Source organism: Globicephala melas, chromosome 18 (assembly GCF_963455315.2).
Source record: "Globicephala melas chromosome 18, mGloMel1.2, whole genome shotgun sequence".
Classification (NCBI taxonomy): domain Eukaryota; kingdom Metazoa; phylum Chordata; class Mammalia; order Artiodactyla; family Delphinidae; genus Globicephala; species Globicephala melas.
This window is the reverse complement of record NC_083331.1, coordinates 18163442-18187867: the sequence shown is the minus strand read 5'-3', so window position 1 is coordinate 18187867 and position 24426 is coordinate 18163442. Positions and strand designations below refer to the sequence as shown.

Below are 24426 nucleotides of genomic sequence, written 5' to 3'. Positions count from 1 at the left end.
GGCTGGTCTTCATCCAGAGAAGGTTATGTGTACGTGGTGGTATTGGAAGGGAGTCCTCTGAGTTTCTTCCAGAAAATCAAACGATTAATTCCAAGAAGTACTGCTCCCAGTTAGACCAACTGAAAGCGACACTTGACGAAAAGCCTCCAGAATTAGCCAACAGAAAACACATCATCTTCCATCAGGATAACCAAGGCTGCATGTTTCTTTGACAACCAGGCAAAAACCGTTACAGCTTGGCTGGGAAGTTCTGATTCGTCCACCGTATTCACCAGACATTGCACCTTCGGGTTTCCATTTATTTCGGTCTTTACAAAATTCTCTTAATGGAAAAAATTTCAATTCCCTGGAAGACTGTGAAAGGCACCTGGAACAGTTCTTTGCTCAAAAAGATAAAAAGTTTTGGGAAGATGGAATTATGAAGTTGCCTGAAAGTGGCAGAAGGTAGTGGAACAAAAGGGTGAATATGTTGTTCAATAAAGTTCGTGGTGAAAATGAAAAATGTATCTTTTATTTTTACTTAAAAACCGAAGGCACATTTTGGCCAACCCAGTATTTATTGAAATCTATTGCTCCAGGTTATCCCTTGCCAGTTCTTTTCTACCTTTTTGGAAGACTGAGTCTTTCAACATCGTTTACATATTTTTAAAATATTGCCTTATTGTTAGAGTATCCTGGCTTTGCCTCATTGTGTGCCCTCGTCAAGTTACTCAGTTGCATTCTGCTTCAATTTCCTTAACCTATAAATGATGCCTACTTCAATTATTGTGAGGATTAAGTGAGTTAACACTTGTAAAACACTGGATAGTGCCCTGTATATACTCTGCACTATATCATTATTATTTTTAAAAACATATAGTGATACTTATAATAATAACTATATTTATTGAGTGCTGCCAATCGTATTTGGTACTTTAAATTTATCTAATTTGATTCTCTCAACAGTGCTATGAGGTTGATTATTTTAACCTTTTTACAGAAGGAAACAGACTCACAGAAGAGCAGTAAATTGCCTTGCTAATAAATATTGAAGCTGGTATTAAAACTTACATCTTTTGATACCAAAATCCATTTTCTTTCCACTGTGCAACTTGTTACAAATCACAATCATTATCATTACCTGTATATGCGTATTAGCTGTTAATAAATTTCCTTAACTGCATAGCACCATAAAGTAATGAAAAGACCCCCAAAAGTTCTCACAGTCTTATTCCCCTCTTTTGTAACTGAACATCTGTGGTCTCTTTCCTGGTCTCCACACATGCTTGAATACAGTGCTCTAAGCCCCAGTCATGACCTGTCTTTTCAGATTTCATGGATATGAGTGAGAATGCCATCCACCAAGTATCTGTATTAATGTCTGGGTTAATCTTTAATAACAACAACAAAAAATCAGAAAAAAAGGAAGTAAAACCAGCAATAAAAGTGGTAGCCTTTATTAGCTTGAGAGGTTAAATGCCAGCCTGAAATAAAAACCCCATGTTTGAGGAACACGTTGATCAAGCCTGTGTTTTACAGACAATTCTTTTGTATACGGAGGGCATTCCTTATGGGTTGAGTGGAGAGTGGGTCAATTTACACAAGGACATTTCAGAGCGAATCTTGTAAATTAGTTGTGTTATATGTATTCTAAAATTTATAAATGAAAAGCAGCCACCTGGGTAATAAAACGAATTAGTAGATAGTGCTCATTATGTTATCAGAGGAAGGTAAGAACAAAGAGACTTGTTTTACATCAGATATCTATTTCTCCATGTATATTTTGATGAGCTTTTGAGTTGGTTCATAAGGGAGTCCTAAAATGGTCAAATCGAAGGCAGAATCAGTAGAAATCATTTAATCATTTACTGTATCCCAAACACTGCCGCAGGAACGCTTGGTTGTTTTTTTCCCCCTTTCCGCGGGTCACTGCGGGTCACGTGATATGCATCACGTGACTCGGTCAAAGGATCTTTTCCTCTCACAGCTTCGCAAAAAAAAAAAAAAAAAAAAAAAAACAGAAAGAAGCCGCGGTCGTTCTCCAATTAAAGCTGTTAACGTGTACTACGCTGTTTCCTTGTTGGATTTTCTTCTCTGCTGCTACTGTAAAAACAAAATGAGTGGTAAGATTTGCTGACTGATTTTAAACATTCTGCTTTTATTTTAAAATGTAGAAAGTATTGTATTAATCTGAAGTCATGCCATGTGTTTTTTCAATAGATGCCAGATCTACCGCTGTAAAAATATTTTAAATTGTGGCCATGTAGTTATAAAAAGATTAGACTTTACTTAGAGTTGAGCTGATTTTATATTCCACAGAATATATTTTATATTCCAGAGCGTTTTCTTTACTAGGCTTTTCTTTTTACAACTAAAATCTGTAAATTGGCATCAGATTATTTGGAAGCCATTGTGAAAGCTTGCTTAAAAAGGGAATGTGTGGCACGTCAGCAGCCCGTTGCATTTTAAGAATTTAAACCCAGACAAATTTCTAGTTTCGTTTTTTTTAAATGTTAATGTATACTAATAAAGAAAAAATAAAGAGTTTAAATTATACTAGGTGAAATATCGTCCTTATTAAATCATTGATGCCACTTTTTAAGAAATTGAGGCTTCTCAAATTTCTTAAGATAATTGGTGAATAGAGTTGTTTACTCTTATGCACGATTTTGGAAAAGGAAATATGCCCTTAAAAATCAATAGCTGTGTGATTTGGGGTAGATTTTGCTCAAATTATATAATTAAGGAGTTACTAGGTGTATCTACAGTTATACAGATATAGCCACTCTCCTGCCAGATGTGCATTTAATGGTACAATCAGTAACAGATGTAGCTTCTTCATTGGGACAAAATCTCCCTCACTGACCTTAATCGGGGTTTAGTAGTTACTAAATTAAAAAGTATTGTTGGAACTAAGGAGGTAATCAAACTTTTGCATCATTAAGTAAGCAAGATTTTAGAGTTTTGCTACTATATACAGGAAGAGCAACAGAAGTGGTGCTGTAAATATTGTAGTTCTAAACATGAATACTTATATTTATTATGTTTATACAATGGGAGTTTTATGTGTTCAGTGTTGCATGTTACTTCACACCAGTATTTTAGATATTAAATAATGATATACATGAATTGTCTTTTTTTTTTTTTAATCTAACCTTGTACCATTTCTGTCTCAGGGTAAGAAAATTCACTTGCTAAAGTGAAATGATTACTTCATAGGGATATGAGTTAATCATTATTCCTGGACTGCAACTAGTAATGGATTTACTGCTGGTCTATTTTAGATTGGGTTTGTTTTGTTCTCTTTTCAGTATCACACTTAAATATAATTAAAGAATAAAGTAGAATTTTATACTACTAAGTTATAAAAGATTTTAGCAGCTTTCAAAGTATAAAATGGTTTGAATTATAACTACTTAGTATTTATGTATTCATATTTTTAGTAAAAGAAGAGCAACCCAAAGCAGTTCTGTAGTCTTACAACTTTAAATGTAATCAGTAATAACTTATTTTTTACCCTGAAGGCTAAAAATCAAACAAAAGCTTGTTCTGGTGACTTGAAGTAGGGATTAAATTTGACCACATACGCAAGGAACCACAGTCTCTGGCATATATAGTAGAAGCTCAACAGAATAATTTCCTTTATTAAGATTATAGATGTGATTTTCAGTGAATTCTCTTTCTGGTCCTCAGCTAAATTTCACATGTTCTGAATAATATCTAAGCCAGCTCTCAGGATTCAGAAAGCTAGTTTTATATAAATTAGCTAATAGAAGTAAACGAGCGTTACTTTAAAACTGCTGTCATTTTCTCTTGAATCCAGTGTATAGAAATTAAAAGGTGAGTTTCGGATGAAGCCTTTCTTGCCTAGAGATATAGAGCACCTCACAAGTTTTATTTAGTGAATTTATAGGTAATGTTGCTTATATGTAGAAAAATTTTGTTCTTCCTTCTGTCTTGTTTTTCAAGGATATGATGATAAAGAAGGCCTTAATTTTCCTTAGAAGCATCAGAGCATAGTTCTTAAGGCTCAAATTGTATCAGTTGCCAAATTGCATATTTTAGTGTTTACTAAATACATAGTAGAGAGATATCCTCAGAAATGAAACTCCTTGGTTTTGAATCCTAGTTCTACCACTAGGGCTGTATTAACCTTTCTGCTTCAATTTCTGCATCTGGAAATGGGAGTAATAATATTTACCTAATAAAATGATTATGAGGAGAAAAAAATACATAAAAGGCCTGGCACATAGTAAGTTAGTATTAGGTATTTTAAGATAATATTCTGAACAACTTCATGTATTTGGTGGGCTTGTTTTAGATCGGAAAAGTATTGTTGAAAAGTTATTTTATAGTCATATATAGTATAATTTGGTAGTCTGCTCACATACACATCACTCCTTACTTCCTCTTAACGACTTGAGTCTTTTCCCTACTTTCTTCCTTCTACTACCTGCCTCTTCTTTCTTTCCTTTCCTCCTCCCACATTCTTCCACCCCTTTCCTTCCCCTCCCCTTCACTCCCTCCCTTCCAGCCCTTTTCACTTTCCTCCTGTCTTCTCTCTTATCTTCCTATTACCTCTCCTCCTTTGCCTCGTCCTCCCTCCCCTCCTGCCTTTATCCTCTCCCCCTCCTCCCTCCCTTCTCCCTCTTCTCTCTTCACCCTTTCCTTACCACTATTTAGTACTTACCCACCTGCATCCTCCTTTTTCCTACATTCTCTTTTTTCTTTCCTTCCCCCACCTCTCACCTTCCTTCCCCTACCTTCACCAGCCTTCACCACTACTTTGTTGTTTGGTCCTCACCCCTCCCCCTTCCGTAGAAAGAGGAGAGTGGCTGTAATCTGATTTGCTGTAACCTCCATGCTCTTCATTCTGTTTTTCTGAAATATGTATAATGCTACCAGTGAAATTTGTTTCTTTTCTGTCCTGTGATTTAGCTTTTCCTCCTTGGTTTCTTTTATGAGTGGGATCCATTATATGTACTCTGCAGGTTGAAATCTACATATAAAAGGAACTCTTCCTTCATTACATTCTTCATCAGACTCTTGGGTACCTTTATTTCCCTAGAAATGAGTAAAGCTCTCTGAGAAGGTTTCATTTCAACTTATTAAAAACTAGTGGGTGAGGGGACAGTGCAGTCTAAAGTTACAGGGGAAAAAAAGGATCTGAGGGTAAGATATTCTTTTTTTAAAGTCATGTAAAGCAAGTAAGATTTTAGTTCCTAGAAAGAATAAAACACACCTTCCAAGAGTGCCTGGTTAGAGAAGGGAAATGAGATAATATTTTTGAAAGTTGTTTGGAAAGGATATCACTATAAAAACGAAAGGAAATGAAGAATAAGACAAGCTGAGGTTTTTTTTAAAGAACTTTTCAGTGTAAGAAACAAAAAAATTTTCTTTGCGTAAATATGCATGTATAGCATTTCTCTAACTTTGTTCTCAAGCCCCCACAGACATGACTTAAACGTTCACAAGAGGTTTTTAACCCTAACAAAGCAAATCCCAAATTTCTAACTATTCTTCCTCTTACTGCTTTTCCCTCTTGACTTTTGATTTTTGCCTTTTGTATTTTTCATTGATTTTATATGCAAAGTTTAGTTTGAGTTTCCTCTAGGTCAGTGTTTCTTAACTTGCACAATTATAAGAATCACCTTGGATATTTGTAAAGTAAATATGCTGATTCAAGACCCCCATTTACTGTAAGCATACTAAACAGTGATCTGTAGGAGAACCTGGAAATCTGTGGGGGGGTTTTTTGGCCATGCCACACACAAGTGGGAACCTAGCTCCCTGATCAGGGATCAGACCCACGCCCCTGCAGTGGAAGCGTGAGTCCTAACCACTGGACTGCCAGGGAAGTCCCTGTGTGTTTTAAAAAGCCCCCCAGGTGACTGTTATGATCACTAGGCAAGTTTGAGAAACAACTATAGGTAAAGAGCAATCAGTGCACTTTATAAGTTAAACTTTTCTGTTTTTTAACATCTAAATTTCTTTTCATAGTAATACAGTCACTATTAGTTTGAGTGTTTAGATGAAGAATTCAAAACGTAATTCAGATTGTTTTCAATTTTAGCTTGCTAAGTAATCCTGGATTAATACATCATTTCTGTGACCCATGCAGGTCCTGCTCAGGTTCCAATGATGTCCCCAAATGGTTCTGTGCCTCCTATTTATGTGCCTCCTGGATATGCCCCACAGGTATGTTTCATGTAATTTTCCTTTTTATACCTATATAATAGTGATCGTAATGTTACTGTTTAATTCAGACAAAAAGTACCATTTAAGTGCTGAAGCTTACCCAGTACAGTATATCTTTGGTAAATCTATTTCAAATATTTTAGTACATTTAGTATACTTGTAAAGGAGGAAAAATTAAGTTAGCAGCACTCATCATTTGTCTTTGGGTGTTGAATTATAATACAGAATTAATTTTAGAGTTTTATCTCCTTGGGTATGTAAGTAATATCTTAAGATTTAAAGGTACCTAAACTAACTTTTTAAAATTAATCATTTGCTTAAAAGTAATCCAAGACGGTATTTTCAATTTTATTCTTACAGTCATTCACAGACACCCATAATAATTGTATGGCACATTGTGGTCAATAGACGAGAATTTAGACCTATAGACCTGCAGCCATAAGGGCTAAGGGGATCAATATCACCACACACCTGTAGCCCTTTCCTACATACCAGTTGGAAAGCTCTGACTTAAAGAAAAAAATGATAGCTAACTTATTTGCACAGGCAAACTTAATTAAACTGTAGTATCTGTAGGTGTTCAATATCTGCTACTGAGATTCTATGTAGTCGGCCCTCATTGCTTCAAAACCTTTTTGGAAATAGCCAGTTTCTTACCTGGCACTGAATTTATACTTGAAATTTTCTTCAGACCCTCTCTTACTTCCTCTCTGATTATGCCAGAATATTGGTGGGATATTGTGGTGGACTCACTGCCCTCTCTGTGAAGCCTACCGCTATATGAATGAGAGCAAAAGAGGACCACGATGCTGGGGAGAATGGAAGCAGTATGAGAATTAGAGTCAAAAAGCTGGATCCATGTCATTCTTAAAACCCTCACTAGCTGCGTGGCCTGGGACAAATCAATTTACTTGAGCCTCAGTGTCCTCACTGTAAGATGAGATGATAACATATTAGAAAATGCTTCATAAGCTTGAGTAATCTGCTCACTTTCTACTTTTGTTTAGCACACTGACTCCTTAGCCTGCATTCTGCCTTTATTACCCTACTAAATCTATTCCCTGGTATATACCAAACCAAAGGCCTTTTTCCAGCCTGATCCTCTTTGACCTCTAAACATTTGACCCTATTCATATGATTTATCCCAGATTATCCCCGATTTCCTTGAAGTAATGCTATCCTGATTCTTCCTACTTCTCTGGTTGTTCCTTCTCAGACCTTTCTCCACCTAAAGAGGATACCCGGTCTTTTCTCTCTAGCACAGTTCACTTTAACAAATGTGTTGAATGGTACCACGTGTCAAGCTCTACATTGGGTGCCAGTGACATAAAGATGATTAAGACATTCTTTGAAGGCAATTATAGCACATCCTCTTCTCTCAGCTAACAGTACCTTTTATTTTTACGGCAAATTTCTACCCCTCTCCTTTCACTCAATGATGACCTTCTAGAATTAGCTTTCCTTGAACCTTTTCAGGTGCCTCTCCTTTGGGGTTCTCATGGCACATTATGTATATCCTTCTTTTAATGAATTTTTCACACTGTTGAGTTAATAAATTCTCTTTCCTGAGAAGATTATGAATTTGTACAGTTCCTGTATTCAACAGTGTTCAACAGATATGTTTTGAGTGCTCATATATGTCAGGTGCTCTTTTAGGTGCTTGAATAAAAAGAGGCAAGGACCTCCATACTTCTGTAGTTTACATTCTTGTGGGGAAAAGGAAACAATAAGCATAATAAATGGATAAATTATATATTAGGTGGTGAGTAATAGAAAGAAAATAGAGCTAGTTACATTTTAAAATAGGGTGATCAGACTAGGTATCATTGGAAAGGTGACTTTGAACCAGGTCTTGAAGGACAGTTGGGAGTTAGCAATGCATCTGTTCATGGAAAGAGGATTCTGGGAACAGAAACAGCCAATGCAAATGGCCTAAGATGAGAACATGCCTGAACAAGGAGGCCATCGTGGCTGGACTGAGTCCCTTAAGGCAGAATAATAGTAAGCAATGAGGTCAGAGAGATAATGGGACTAGATCATATAGGATTCATATTCATTGTTATTTCCTCGATGCTGAGTACAATGCCTGTCCTATATTAAGGGCTCAATAAATATTAGTAAATCAATCAAATAATCATCCAAGTTGAGGTTCTATATCTTTTTTTTTTAAAGATTTTTTTTTTTGATATGGACCGTTTTCAAAGTCTTTATTGAATTTGTTACAATATTGCTTCTATTTTATGCTTTGGTTTTTTGGCCCCGAGGCATGTGGGAACTTAGCTCCCCAACCAGGGATCGAACCTGCACCCCCTGCATTGAAAGGTGAAGTTTTAACCACTGGACTGCCAGGGAAGTCCCGAGGTTCTATATCTTTAGGCCAAGAGCTACTGAAATAATCTTCCTATATTACTTATTTGATTTTTTTCACTTCTGTGCTTATTATTTGGTTTGCCCACTCAATGAAGTCTGGATTTCTTGATATATAAGGCCTTAACACAGTTCTCTTCTAGTTTGTCTTCGTACCCTTCTCTTGATACATATAATCACATAATCTGTTTTTGCAGCCAAACATGACTATTCACATGCTCACTTGATGTTTTTCTTTCTCCATGCTTTTGTTAATGCTGTTATTTAGGGAATGTTATTCATTCCCTCATTTCTGCCTTTTGAAATTCTACCCATCCTTGAGAACCTAGATCGAGTTATTTGTACCATTCTTTGGTTATATGTTATATACCACCTGGTATTATAACTGTGTATATATATATATTCTTCTTATATGGGATTTTAAGTTTCTTGAGCATAGGGAGGTACCTTTTAATTATTATTTTTGTTCTGTGGTAACTCAAATATAGTAGGTGTTTCATAAATATTTGTCAAATAAGTGAATGAACTTTAACAATAACCTTACTGGAAGGATTATGTGAGGCTAATTATTAATTAACAATTAATCAACCTTAGTTTAAGATTATCTCTAGGAAATGTATCATTTTAAGCACACAGTGGTAATCCAAGGACAAAAATCTAGTTTCATCATTGAAATAATTTAAGTACCCACTATGGATTCTAACATTTTAACATCACTGTTGAAGTACATCCCCCATTGCTTGACATACGCAATTTCTGATGTTAGAAAATACTTATAAAGAGCCAAGTTTTAGGCACAACTAAGAGCTTGATAATTGTCCAAAACTTGGCACATAAGCAAACATAATTATATTAGCAAATATAGAAGCTGGGAGTTGAACCAAATGTTAAGACACAGAGATGGCTGTTGTTAAGTACAAGCTATATTTGGCTCAGCAGGAGCCAAGTAGCACACACACTAAATCCATGAATAGCTATCATCTATAGTCTCCTTTTAGACTTTCGTACACTGTTCTCCCCTCAGGGCAGCAGGTTTAATCACCTCCTTCCCGGCCTTAGGTGTATCTCTTATTGAAGGCCAGTGATCCAAGGAGGGTCAAGTAATGTTTTTGCTATATCATCATGTAATTCAATACATACTAATAGGATTCAGCAAATGTATGTATCCTAAAACGTTTGGTCAGGCAAGCAAGGACTGCAAAAATTAAAATCCAGTGTTGGAACCGTTTAGCTCTACCACTGAGGAAGTAATGATGCTACATATCTAGGAGCATATTGAGGCTGAATAATGAAACGTTCAAAAGATAGATCTTAATTTAAGATGAAGATTGAGATTTAACAAAAATACTTATTAGTAGAAACAAGAAGAAATCATGATTTAGCCAGGATAAATCAACCTTCAAATTTTTGATGTTTTACCAGTGGCATGTCCCCATTAAGTTTAGAAGCACTTCAGGTGTGAACTCATCATTAACTCATATATTTTAACTTAATTTTTGAGAATAACAGACAGGGTATTATACACTGGGTAATTTGGGGATCAACTGGTTCTGTTTTTCTCATTTGTAATTTGCAAAACCCAAACTCGCCATTAAAATTGCCAGTTGTGTTATAGTTCCTTTGCATATCTATTCAAGAGCTCCACAATATTGTTTATTTTATAATATTTGTACCTTATTGCTCTGATACTTTAGCATTCTACTCAGCAGTAGTGGGAATAGTCAGACTTAATTTTTCAGTTACATAACTTTTACTGTTGGATCAGAAAAAATGGATCTTTTTTACAAAAAATTTTTATTAACCATGACACTGTGTAAGATACCATCCAATATGATAGGGAAACCTAAAGTTAATTAAAATGATATGCATAAAGCAAAATGTAATTCACCGGAAGCTTAAATATAGTTCAAAATGTAGTTCACCGGAAGCTTAAGTATAAAGGAATATTAATTTTGCAAACAAGCCAATGGGAAATATATTTAGTGATAAAGAACAAATATAGTTGTATATTTTAAAAGTTGTATATTTTTCTGATCATCATTACGTAGAAAACTTAGAAAACATGTAAAAGGGTAGGGAAAAAAAATTGCATCGAGTGTTATTATAACCTGGAGACATAACCTTCCCGAACTCTATTATTATAGTTTAACAAGTAAGAAAGGGAGGTTTACGAGAGACTTGACACACTGCATAGAGGCAGAAATATGTGCCAACTGAACTGAGACATCAAATGGAGAAACAAACAGCAACAGTAAAACTCAAAAAACAAAGCAAATGATGACACGGAAAGCAAAAGGTGACAAGTGTAGAAGGAACTTAATTTCCTGGCAAATAATAATAACTTATAGTCGCTAAGGGCATTGCAGCTCAGAACACTTGGTATTTTAAGGATGAAGTTAATGAATTATCAAGAAAATATTATAGATTTACCTGAATGGAACTCCTGAAAGGTAATAGCAAAAGTTCTCTCCTTCTGCCTTTCTTGCAATGAATGGCTCCCCTGTTTTTTATAGAATGTGGGTTGTTATGGTGATGAGAGGGTACCTAACAGGGAGGGGATTGTAGATCTCATAATGTGGGGAAAGGGCCTATGTCAGCTTCATGAAAAGTTTCAGATTACTCCTTTGAGCTGGACTTGGTATTTCACTGTGCCTTTATGTCAGCACGCAATGAGGTCAGTAAATTTTTCAAAGATTCTACAAACCAGTCTGATCTCGGTCTTCCCTGTCTCTCGTGGAGAGAACAGCCAAAAAAAGATGGGCAGCAGTGTAAGAGACTGGAAGGGGACTTAGAGGATTAGATGGAGGATTAGATGAGGACGAAGAGTCACAGTAAGAGCTGAAGAGAAAGGCTGTAGTCGCTTAGTGACATTGATTAGATATATAAAATAAATATCTGTTGGATGAATGGCCAGAAATATCTTTATTATTGTTTAATAGCTTAAAGTTGGAGTAGTTCAGGGTTCAGGGTGAGGCAACAGAAGTAGGTTGCTAAAAGTAGTGAGGAAGCAGAGACTGTAGGCATTGAAGAAGTCACAAAACCCTAGTAGTTTGGTGTTGTTAAGGGGGGAGCAGGGGAGCATTCGAGTAGAACTAATAGAATTTATTTCTGGTCATATCATTCATTAAACAAAAAAATTTTTGAGCATCTGTCATATGCTAGGTGTATTATACCAGATATTGGGAAGAAAACAGTATACAGAACAGATCTGTCATGGAATGTATATTCTGGTGCACAATATAAAATATCAGACAGTAAACACAACCTCCTTCCTCTGCAGTCCCTCTCAATTACGTCTGTGTTCAATAAAGAAAAGAAAACAGGGCTTTGTCTAATTAGAAATTGCATGGCATATGTGGTTAGGTGGTCAGACTATGCTGATAGTTCCATTTAATTTTATCTCATTGCCTTTAATTTTTTTTAACATAGACTAATTTGGATATTTTACCTTTTTTTTCCTTTTCATGACTTGATTTTATTTTAATCATCACCGTCAGTGTACCCTGTTGATATAAAATTCAATGTCCTGGCTATTTCTTGGCAGCTGGAGACTTAGCAGATAGTTTTGAGGTCTCTGGCCTTACCCTGAAGTTACTGGCTGCTCAGGTGGTTACTGGAAGTGGTGGAGTTCTCCACACACTCTTGGTCCTGCTCTGGCTCTTTTTTTTTTTTTAATCTCTGCATCTTAGCTTTTTTTTTTTTTAAAATTGTGGTAAAATACACACTAAAAACTTACCATCATAACTATTTTAAATGTACAGTTCAGTGGTATTAAGTACATTCACACTGTTGTACTACCATACATCCACAAGAACTCTTCACCTTGCAAAGCTGAACTCTGTACCTTATCAATCTTAAAAATAAAACACATAGTTGTTATAGCAGCGAAATGAGGTTATTCAGGAATAGCAGAGGAATTGCAGTTCAGGGCATGCAAACTATAGCAAACCACAAGCAAGTCCCCAAAACAAAGAAGAGGCCTATTCTTTTATAAAGAAGAGAGGGGGGTTGGGAAGGGGTGGTTTTTTGAGCAAAATCCATTGGAGGAAAGAGAGTTCAGGGTTATGGCTGCTTCTCATTAGGCTAGTTGTGGTGGCTTCTCATTGGCTGGGCTGTTGCTGGGCGAGGAGAAAAATCTTCCTTCCTCCAGCTGGGGTATGTAAAGTAAGCTTCTTCTGGATGGGGAATGCAAGGTATGCTTCTTGCTAGTGTCTCCAAGGGGCAGCAAGCAGTAGTAAGTGAGAAGCCTTCAGGGCTTCCCAACTCTTTTTTTAAATGAGGTTTTCTTTTATTCATTTTCACAACCTGTTAATAACTCCCCAATCTCTCTTCCCTCAGTTTATCTTTATATTTGAAATGTTCTTTTTCAGAAGAAAATAAAAACATTTCTTTTGAAATGTTTCTTTTCAAAAGAAAAGTTTTAATTTCAAAAGTAATTTAGCCATTTCTTTTTTAACCGATGAGATCTCACTTGTGTTTGTGAAATTTTTAAAGGCAGTAGAAGGCAGGTGTTTGTGGATTCTATGCCCACAAAATGAATAAGAACATAGAATTGAAGCCAGATTACCTGAGTTCAGTTACTAGCTCCTCCACTTACTACCTGTGTGACCTTGCAAGTTATTTGACATCTCTGTGCCTCAGTTTCCCCATCTAAAAAATGGAGATAATAATACTACCTATTTGTAGCATTGTGTTGAGGATTAAATAGTTAATACATGTCCCTTGAGAAACTTACAGTTAAATTATAGAGTAAGACATATGGATTTGGAAAATTAACAAATACTACAGTGTTATGGATACCAAACAAGTGATAGAGAATAAATGCAATGGAATTGTTAGGAAGCAGAGATCACTGAGATTGTGGTGTCTAGGAAAGGGTCACAGAGAATAATCAAAAGAAACTATCTACCGGCTCCTAACCCCACATCTTTACCAATATCTGGAGTTATATGCTCTACCTTCTCATCTCATCAGTCCATACTTCTTTTTCATCTAGAACAAAGATGCACTTTTCTGCTCCTGTCTAGATCCTGTGCCCCAGCTGGAGCCCTGAATCTCATCTCCTTTTGCCTGCTCAAGGACATTACTCTAGCATTCTCTCTCCTATGTCATCAGTTTCTTACTCTCTGATGGATTGTGCTGATTAGTATATCAGTATGTTGTAATTGCTCTCACTAAAAACAACAAATTTTTTAAGCTGCTTGACTCTACTACTGTCAGTCACCACCCTATTCCCATATTCCTCTCTGCAGGAAAACTTTCCAGAATTGTGCTGTTACCTCTCTAGTTCTCCTCCCCACTTTCTCTCTTAAACCCACTCCAATCAGGCTTTGCCCCTATGATCATACTAAAACTGCTCTCATCGAGGTCACTATGACTTACATATTGCTATATCCAGTGGTCAGTCCTTAGTCTTCATCTTATTGAACCTGTCAGCAGCATTTGACAGAACTGATCTTTCCTCCCTGACACACTTAATGAAACTTCCAGACTCCACATTCTTAAGTTTTCTTCCTGACTTACCTGGTTGTCCTTTCCCAATCTTTCTGCAGCTGCAGACTACTATTATCTAACTGCCTGCTCAACATTTACACTTAAATGTCTTACAGACTTACCAAACTGACATGCGCAAAACCTGAAACTCCAAATCTTCCCTGGCCCCCACCCCCCAAATGACTTGTTCTAACTGCAGCCTTCCCTTTCACTGTTGGTGAAATACCATCCTTCCAAAACTTCTTTTTCACACTTCTCCGTTGGAATTATCAGCTAATCTTGTTGTTCTACCTTTAAAGATACGCAGAATGTGGACCACTTCTTACCACCTCCACTGCTACCACCGTGGTCCAAGCCTCCACCATCTCTTGCCTAGATTTCTGCAGTAGCTTCCTGAATGATTTCACCTTTTTTGCCCTTGCCCTACAATCTGTTCTCAACTCAGGAGCCAGAATAATCCTGTAAGAGTATGTCAGGAGCTTCTCACCCTCAGCACTGTAGACATTTAGGCGTGGTGATCTTTTGTTGTGGGGTTGCCCTGTGTGTTGCAGGGCATTGAGGCAGCATCCCTGACCTCAGCTCGCTGGATGCGAAGTAGTGCTGCCAGCTCCAGGTGTGACAATCAGAAGTGACTTCACGTGTTACCACAGAATCACCCCTGGATGAGAATCACTTGTTTGTATCCCTCTTCTGCCCAGAACTCTGTGATGCTTCCCTGTTTCACTGAGTAAATACAAGTCGTTAATAAGCCTATACAGCCCTACGTGACTTGGCCACCTCCCCCCCCCCTTTTTTTTTTTTGGCCACGCACGGCATGTGGGATCTTAGTTCCCCCACCAGGGATGGAACCCACACCCCCTGCATTGGAAGCACAGAGTCTTAACCACTGGGCTGCCAGGGAAGTCCATCCCCTACCATTTTGTATCTCTTTTTGTTGTTGTTTTTTCGCAGTACGTGGGCCTCTCACTGCTGTGGCCTCTCCCGTTGCGGAGCACAGGCTCCGGACACACATGCTCAGCGGCCATGGCTCACGGGTCCAGCCGCTCCGCGGCATGTGGGATCCTCCCGGACCGGGGCACGAACCCGTGTCCCCTGCATCGGCAGGCGGACTCTCAACCACTGCGCCACCAGGGAAGCCCGTGTATCTCTTTGATCTCATCTGTTTCTGTCTTCCTCCTCCTTTATGCTGATCCAGTCACACTGGCTTCCTTCTAGCCACTTCTACCTTAGAGGCTCTGTTCTAACTGTTCCCTCTACCCAGAACACTCTTTCAGATTTTTGTGTGGCTAATTCCTTCAGTTCCTTCAAGTCTCTGCTCAAATTTCATTTTGCCAATAAGGCGTGTCCTGATCACTCTTTTATACTACAACCTGCTCCCCTCCCACAATCCTTCTAATCCCCCTTACCTGTTCTGTTTGGGTTTCTTTTTTTCCGTAGTATTTATCACCATGCAGCATGCTCAGTAATTTACTTTTGATGTCATGTTTGTCTGCCCCTGTTAGTGTATGTGCCCGCATAAACACATCACTCTGTATTTTCTCTCCTAAATTAACAATTTCTTTTTGTTCAAAAACAAATCTTTTGTTTTTTTAATGAATGGAGGAGGGTATTGCTAGATTTGGAAGGAGAGATGGGATTTGCATGGTTATGGATTAAGGGGAAGCAAAGTGAAGAGGGCAGATGGCATAAACCAAAGTACAAGATAAAGAAATATGTAGGTTAGGTATGAAGGTAGTTTTTTTTAGTATACCAGCCTGGCTGGAATTAAGGGTTCAGGATTTGGTGTGGAAGAAGATACAGCAATAAAGATAGGTGGGAACCAGATGGGATGGTAGGTTTAAGAGTATGTACAGTACAATCCTATCAGAAATGGCGGGATCATTTAAGATTTGTGAGTCAGAGAGTTGAGAAAGATGAAAGTAGTATGTTAATGACAGACACCATGGTTTGGGTCACTCAGAATCCATTTCAGACTTCGTCTAATGTCCGTTCCTATAGGTTAGAGGCTGAAAAAACAACAGTTTCCAGGTTATCTTCAGCAAGGCTTCCAGGTATGATTTAGTTTCCACCAGTCAGTCATAGGCACTTGTCTGAGGCTTGAATCCAGAACTGAGTTAAATAGGGAGAGAGGTGGGATATGAAGCATCCATTGTGCTAGAAGCCAGGCATTGTAGTTCTACAGCTAGTGTATAAAAACTGATTCATTTGCTCTTCTGGTCCCATATTACAGACAAATCATCTCACACTCCAACAGGTAAGGTTAGTTTAATAGGCTATTTAGTAGCAACTATATTCTTTCTAAAGCAGTAATTTATTTGTAATCTAGGCTTACCTTTACCCAAATAAGTGTGTTTTCTAATATTCCTCCCAAGCACATATGTTTATAGACAAAAGTTGCAATTTGTTTAAGCATAGTAAAACGTGTACTTCCTGAAAATATCAGGATTTGCCTTTAAGTTAGCACTTTACATTTTAATCATTTTCTGTTGTTAGCCATTTGTTGTACTACAGTAGTAATCATTTAAGTCTAAAAGATTAAGGACCCTGTTTTAGTAGAAGGATTTCTAATTTTGAGGTTAAATCTTGTATCTTTTTAGGCCTTCCTGTGTGTCCTTGTTGCCCAGTGAGGTTCAAAAGGAATAAATCTGGCGTTTTAAAAAATCCTTTGCTACAGTGTGACCCCTATTTAAAAACATGTAATTTCTACGACTCAGAGCCACAGATATTTTTCTTAACTGGGAGTTAATATATTAGGTGTTTGCCTCCCTTGAAATGATCTTCAGTTATTAAAAGTGTTCTGGTCATGGTCCTAAGAGTTTTATACCTAAATTCAATATATGGTTGATCTTAGGAGTCTGGATCCAGCTTTTTTCCCATATTATGTTCAAACCAAAAGGTCCCTTGAGACTCCCTTCATTTTTACTGTATCACTAAATGCATGTATTACGTAAGATAAATACCAGATGTCATAACTCATTGTTTAAATTATTATTTAGCTTGTCTTCTCACTGTTTTAAGATTTATACTGCATTGTATAACAAAAACTACTTCATGTTGTTCAGTGCTAATTCATATGTATGTAATGTACTTAATAAAATCTTTTCATGTTGGTTCTGTAAAATTTCTTAATTAACTCCTAATGGTGTAAAAATTCTTACTCTAACATATTTGAAAAAGATTGCTTAACATCCTATGGAAGAAACTTTTAATCTGTTGTTCATTTTGTAGGTTATTGAAGACAATGGCGTTCGAAGAGTTGTTGTGGTTCCTCAGGCACCAGAGTTTCATCCTGGTGGTCACACAGTCATCCATCGTTCTCCACATCCTCCTCTGCCTGGTTTCATTCCTGTACCAACCATGATGCCCCCTCCACCACGCCACATGTACTCACCAGTAACTGGAGCTGGAGACATGGCAACACAGTATATGACACAGTATCAGTCTTCACAAGTATATGGAGATGTAGGTAAGGATCTAAAAATATTCCTGTTTTATGGAGTTGGCTATTTTTTGCTTGGATATAATAGGTACTATTACTATATAAAAGAAACAAAAAATGGTAACAATATCACAATCATTTTCTGTTATTCAAACACTATGTTACGGGAACTCTATTCAATACTCTGTAATGACCTATATGGGAAAAGATTCTAAAAAAGAGTGGATACATGTATATGTATAACTGATTCACTTTGCTGTACACCTGAAACTAACACAACATTGTAAATCAGCTCTACTCCAGTAAAAATTAATTTAAAAACAAAACAAAAAAACACTATGTTAAATGTTTCATCCTCATAATCACCTTTCAAGGCAGATGAGTAAACAGAAAATCAAAGAGGGGAAGTAACTTCTGTCATGCAGCAGTATTTATTTGGGGACACATTCAAACAAGAGGTCTTCTTTGTCCTGCTGCTCTCTAGGCTCTGAGGAAATTTTTTAGCCAGGAATAATCATGCTGCTGTTAAAACCTGAAGCCTCTGATGCCACTAACCAAAGTTGCTAGGTTCTGTAAGATACGGAAAAAAACAGTAAGACATAACATCTGCCCTCAGGGAGTTTAAATTTTGGGAAGGACAGACAACCACACACACACAAAATAATAATCTTATTCTTTCCTATGGCTTTAAATACCGTCTATATACTGACAGTTCTTAAATTTGTATCTTCAGTCAAAACCTCTCCTCTGAGTCACAGACTTTTATTTCTAACTGCCTTTTTTTTTTTTTTGACCATGCTATGTGGCTTACGAGATCTCAGTTCCCCAACCAGGGATTGAACCCTGGGCCACAGCAGCGAAAGCCCGGAATCCTAACCATTAGGCCACCAGGGAACTCCCGTAAATGCCTTCTTGATAACTCCACTTAAATTGTCTCATACATCTCAGTTATAGCATTTTAAAACATAAATCTCAATGATGGAACCTGCTTTTCTCTGCCATCTTCATCCCGATAGATGGTACCACTGTCCACTCAGTTTGCTCAAGGGAAAACCAGATGTGGCCACATTTGATTCCTCCTCTTTCAACCCCCACTTCAACTGGCATCTACTTTCAGAAGTTTCCCAAATGAATCTACTTTTTCTCCACTGCTCCTCAGTTCTAGTCCACCATCAGCTCTTGTCAGGACAGCTGCAACAACAGCCTTCCAGTTGGTTTTCTGCTGTCATTCTTGCCGCCCCCAACCATCCAGGCTCAGCCAGAGTAATCATTTTAAAATATAAATCAGACCATTCTTCTGTTTAATGGATTTCAGTGACTTTCCATTGCACTTAGAATAAAATCCTAAACCCTTCTCCTGGACCAGGATTTCTCAACCTCGGCACTCTAGACCTTTGAGGAAGGATGTCTTTATTGTGGAGGACAGAACTGTGCATTATAGGATATTTAGAAGAATCCCTGCCCTCTACCCACTAGATGCCAGTAGCACACACCTCCAGCCCTCACCCTGACTCGATTGTGACAACTAAAAATATCTCCAGACTTTCCAGATGACTCCTGGGGGCCAGGATTGACGCTGGTTGCAAACGGCTGCCCTGGACAAGATCCTGCCTTGTCCCACTTTTTCCCATGCATGTGCCCCACCTCCAGTTTTTCAGAACCAAGCTCTTTCTTGCCTCAATGCTTCTGCAAATGGTGTTCTCTCTACCAGAAGTGCTCTTCCCCCTTTTCCATGCAAGGCTTCTTTATTTATTTATTTTTCTTTAGATTTCAGCTTTCAGAGAGATCTTCCCTAACCTATCCTTATCAGTCTCCAGCACTGAAACCTTTTGTTTCTTTCACAGAACTTAACACAATTTGATTTTTTTGTTCTTTTCTTGGATGTCTTTCTCCCTTATTTAACTGTAAACCACCTAAGAACTGAATCTGTTTTATTCATCACTGTTTTCCTTGCATTTAATCAGTACCTGTCATTTATGCTTAGTAAATCTGTAGAAGAAATAACTCTAAATACAAAATTTAAATTGTGTAGCACAACCTATAAGTAGTAGATGTATTATATATATTATGTAATATATTACATTTTTTTCAAACTTATTTCTGTTGCCCAAGTAATGCATATTAATTCCATAGGTCTGAGTGTGGTTTGGTTTTCTGCATTTCTAACAAATTTCCAGGTGAGGCTCATGCAGTGGTCCAATGAACTTAATTTTATTTATCTTTTTTTTGCGGTACGCGGGCCTCTCACTGTTGTGGCCTCTCCCGTTGCGGAGCACAGGCTCCGGATGCACAGGCTCAGCGGCCAAGGCTCACGGGCCCAGCCGCTCCGCGGCACGTGTGATCTTCCCGGACCGGGGCACGAACCCGTGTCCCCTGCATCGGCAGGCGGACTTTCAACCACTGCGCCACCAGGGAAGCCCCTTCACCTCTTTTTAATTGGGTTATTTATCTTTTTGTTGAGTTGTAAATGTTTTTATGTATTTTGGATACAAGTCTCTTATCAGATATATGATTTGCAGATATTTTCTCCCATGTTGTCTCTTTACTTTTTTGATGGTATCCTTTGATGCAGAAAAGTTTTTAATGAAGTCCACCTTATTTTCTCTTTGATTGCTTTGTATTTTTGGTGTCATATCTAAGAAATTATTATCAAATCCAAAGTTGTGCAGATATGTGCTTGTTTCCTTCCATAAGTTTTATAGTTTTAGCTCCTACATTTAGGTCTTTGATTCATTTTGAGTTAATTTTTGTGTATAATATGAAGTAAGGCTCTAAACTTACTCTTTTACTTGTATATATCCAAATTCCTGGGGTTTTATTTTAATATTGTGCATATCCTTACAGTATTCAAGAATATTATACTAATTTTCTTAAATCACTGATAAATTAAAACTTTACTGAGATTTTTGAGACTTTTCCTTTGAAAAATATTTTCCTCACTACAGATTTTAAATTTACAATGAAAATGAACTCTGAGGACAACTGATTTAACAATATTCATGAGGGTATTGATTTATATTATGTTGCTCTATGACTTATTAGAATGAATACATTCTAAGTCTCAGCCCTGAGTTTACAGTATCTGAAAATGTAATACTCTGTACCTAGATTCTGTTATTAGTTAACAGTCCCACTCACTTCTTTTTGCTGACTCTTAAAACCTTATTTTTTTAGTGATGATTTGCTTTTTTTGAGTCATAAGGGAATTTAGGTAGGTGGAGATTTTCTGTTTCCTAGTTGATATGTTTGAAGTTGAAAGAGATGCTAAAAGTAATGGCTACAAAAGAGTAAAAGAAGAACTGTACACAGCTCAGTTCAGCTCTTATTCCTCACCTGTAATAGTCACAGCATACCAGCAAGCTGTTTCTATGGAGATTAATAGTTGAGAAAGGAGGAAGGAAAGAAGTGTCTATAAGATTACAGTTATAATCAAGTCACAAAGCTTGGTTCTCTCAGTTGGTGGAGACACAGAAATAGCTTTGTTATGCAAGATTATTCTTTGAAATATTTTATAATACATAAGTTTTATATAATATAGATAGATTTATTTCCTGTTCTTTTCTCATGCCATAAATGGGTTTGGAGACAGTGACCTTTTTAAATGTCTTATTTTTTATTTCTTCTCAGATGCCCACTCTACACATGGAAGGTCCAACTTTAGAGATGAAAGATCTAGTAAGACATATGAACGTTTGCAGAAGAAATTAAAGGATCGCCAAGGAACACAGAAGGATAAAATGAACAGTCCACCATCATCACCCCAGAAATGCCCTTCTCCCATAAATGAACATAATGGGCTTATGAAAGGGCAGAATGCTAGTGGTGTAAACATAGGATCAGCAAAGAACAAGTCAGGAAGGGGGAAAGGTGGTGCACAAATTGATACAGAAATAGAAGGTAACTATTTAAAATACAATATATTCTAATTGTACTTTTTATCATCATTTAACCTACTAAAAGTATATTCTAACCTTTCAGTCATTTCATCATGCTTCACATAAACTGTCGATTAATAGCCTAACACTTCTTAAATGTGACAGGAAAGTTTTAGAACCTAAATTGTTACTAGGGTATTTCTTTTTACATTTTGGGAAAGCTCAATTAATAATTTCACCTATATCTAAACTTTACTAACCAAGAGAAATTTCTCTTTGATAGGAAAACTCAAAGTTCATCCAGATTCCTTTCCTTCTTTCTTTCTTTCTGGACCTAGATAAGGCTATGCTGATTTTTATCAAAACTCTTTAATCCTCCCAGCTTCTTTATACACAAGTCCTTGATAGCAACTAGTTCTGTCATTCACCAATCTATTTACCAATCTATTTATATACTCTGTAGTTAGGATAGAGTATTGTCCGTTTCTTTCTTCAAAAGTTCTTTTGTTTCAAAATCCCCATGTTTCCCTTGGATCCTTCCTTCAACCTGTGACTTTCACCATATGAACTCTGAGCATTACTTCCTTTTCTTTAAAATTTCCATTCCCCATCAACAAATTTAATGCTTTAACAGCCTCTTGGCTTGCCTATTAACGTTTATCAAAATGTTCTCCCATATTTTTGAGACCTTCTGATCATTCTTTTCAGCACTGATGTTTCAGAAGAGTTAAGCTAAAGTTTCAGATACATCAGTGGTGGCTATAAGTTATGGTCAAGTCAATTATAGTCCTATTTTGGGAACCACAGTTAAGGCATGTCATGAAACAAATACTTAGTTAACTTGTCATTAAGAGGTATGAGATTGGCAAATAAGGACTTTCCAGAGAGAGAATATTCTTTACTTTTTTTTTTTAAGTAAAGTATAAAAATATACTTTCCGTAAAACTTATTGACTAGTTCAGATGTATATAGTGGTATTATAATTAGTAATCATGGTTAAAGCAGACATAGAAACTGAGGCAGAAGAACTCTAAAGAGCCACAAGCTGCTGAATATGAACTAAGAGGTAAAAACCAGACAATAAAACTCAAATACCAACCACTTGGTATATGTTTTAGAAGACATATTGGGAAGGGAGTAGGATGATTGCATTTAGGTTCATTTTTTGTTTTGTTTTGTTTTGTTTTTAAGAAAAAGATGAAGAAACTAAAGCTTTTGAAGCACTTCTTTCCAACATTGTCAAACCAGTGGTAAGTATCTTATGTATTTTCTTGACATTTATATTTAGTATATTCATATAGGATTTTGGTATATTCAGGCCTTGTTTAAAACTTAACTATATGTAAGGAATGGGTCAGTAGTGGATCAGTACAGATCTGACATAAGGTGAGATAGGTTAATCAGTGCAGCAGAATACTCAACCAAGAATTTTTAAACAAGGTTTTAATATATGCTCAATGACATTGGAAATGACTGGACCAAGCAAAGATCTAATAAGGAGTGTAGGTACAACTGATTATCATTTTTTTAAAAACCCATTTATATTATTTCCAAATTAAATATATCCAATTAACTCCATATACAAAAAGAGTTAAAATCAAACCATAGAAGAAAGTTAATATTCCCCAGTCCTTTTTTTGTGTAGATGTAATAGAAGAAATCAGAAAATCAGAAAAAGGTATGACAGCAAAACTGGCTACATCTGCATATTTTTAGAATAGCCTAAATAAAGGCTATCATTCTAATAGAAAAAATATTTCCATCAGATAAGAAAAAAGATTAAAGTGCTTGTACAAACGGAATTTTTTTTTAATAAATGTATTTATTTATTTATTTTTGGCGGCGTTGGGTCTTCGTTGCTGCACGAGGGCTTTCTCTAGGTGCAGCGAGTGGGGGCTACTCTTTGTTGTGGCGTGCAGGCTTCTCGTTGCAGTGGCTTCTCTTGTTGCAGAGCACAGGCTCTAGGTGCGCGGGCTTCAGTAGTTGTGGCTCGTGGGCTCAGTAGTCATGGTGCACGAGCTCTAGAGTGCAGGCTCAGTAGTTGTGGCGCACAGGGCTTAGTTGCTCCACAGCATGTGGGATCTTCCCGGACCAGGGCTCGAACAGGTTTTTTTCAAGAATGGTTTTGATCACTACCCAACAAAGACCACAAGCTTCCTCAAAAGTTAAAATATACTGTACATAATTCAACCACTTCTATTTTCATGTTTGCCTACTACCATTTAGTCTTTGTCAGTACTCACACGTATTTTTACACGGTCATGTCTATTTTCAGCTACTGTCTAGAAGTGGATTCAGAATGGAAGGATTGTGGGGACTTCCCTGGCAGTCCAGTGGTTAAGACTCCACACTTGCACTGCAGGGAGTGTGCGTTCGATCCCTGGTTGGGGAACTAAAATCCTGCATGCCATGTGGCATGGCCAAAAGATAAAACAATTTTTTTAATTTTTTAAAATAAAAAATGGAAGCATTGTGTAGCAAAAAAAGAACTGAATTATTCAGGCCCTAGTCACTAGTTGAGTGACCTCAGACAAGTCACTTAACCTTTCTGAATGTGTTTCATCTATGAAATGAAGATAGTTATGTCTGTTTTGCCTGCTTTAGAGCATAATTATAAGGATCAAGTGAGGTGGATATAAAAGGAAATTTTACTTCTAAAGTAGCATACAAATAGAAGACATATTTCAGATGATTTCTGTATCTGTATTTTTAACCCTCATTATTCACCTCTTTCTCTAGAACCACATTTCCTGAAGCATCCTAAAGAATACCCAAGTTTGTATGTTTTGCCAACAACTAGAACTTCATCTAGAAAACCAAATTCTTCATCATTTTTCCTAAACTATTTTCTCTTCTCCATTGTTCCTCTAAAATAAAATTGGATTAGATCCCTTTAGTTTTCTAATTTCAGTATTTCCATCAATGAACACTTACTCATCCAGATTTCTCTGGCTCACAGTATCAGTATTATCTTAGATTTCTTCTTTACCTTTAATTTTCCCCATGCCAAACTGAATTGCAAGCTTTATCCTTTTTTTCGCTATAAATTTCTAGGATCTACTTTTTCCTGGACAC

General features: G+C 36.9%; 1 protein-coding gene across 2 annotated transcripts in view; it reads left to right on the top strand.

Moving 5' to 3' along the window:
- FNDC3A (fibronectin type III domain containing 3A) overlaps window positions 1-24426 on the top strand; it is a 162782-nt gene that overhangs the window by 92464 nt on the left and 45892 nt on the right. Inside the window, exons 1-5 of one of the 2 annotated variants that reach the window (XM_030882304.3) lie at window positions 1996-2102; window positions 6101-6177; window positions 17266-17503; window positions 21104-21373; window positions 22543-22601. In XM_030882304.3, coding sequence (XP_030738164.1) covers window positions 2096-2102; window positions 6101-6177; window positions 17266-17503; window positions 21104-21373; window positions 22543-22601 — 651 coding nt within the window. In that variant the 5' untranslated portion in view covers window positions 1996-2095. Of the gene's footprint in view, window positions 1-1995; window positions 2103-6100; window positions 6178-17265; window positions 17504-21103; window positions 21374-22542; window positions 22602-24426 lie in introns of those variants that run through there. The other variant, XM_030882305.3, reaches the window with a different exon arrangement.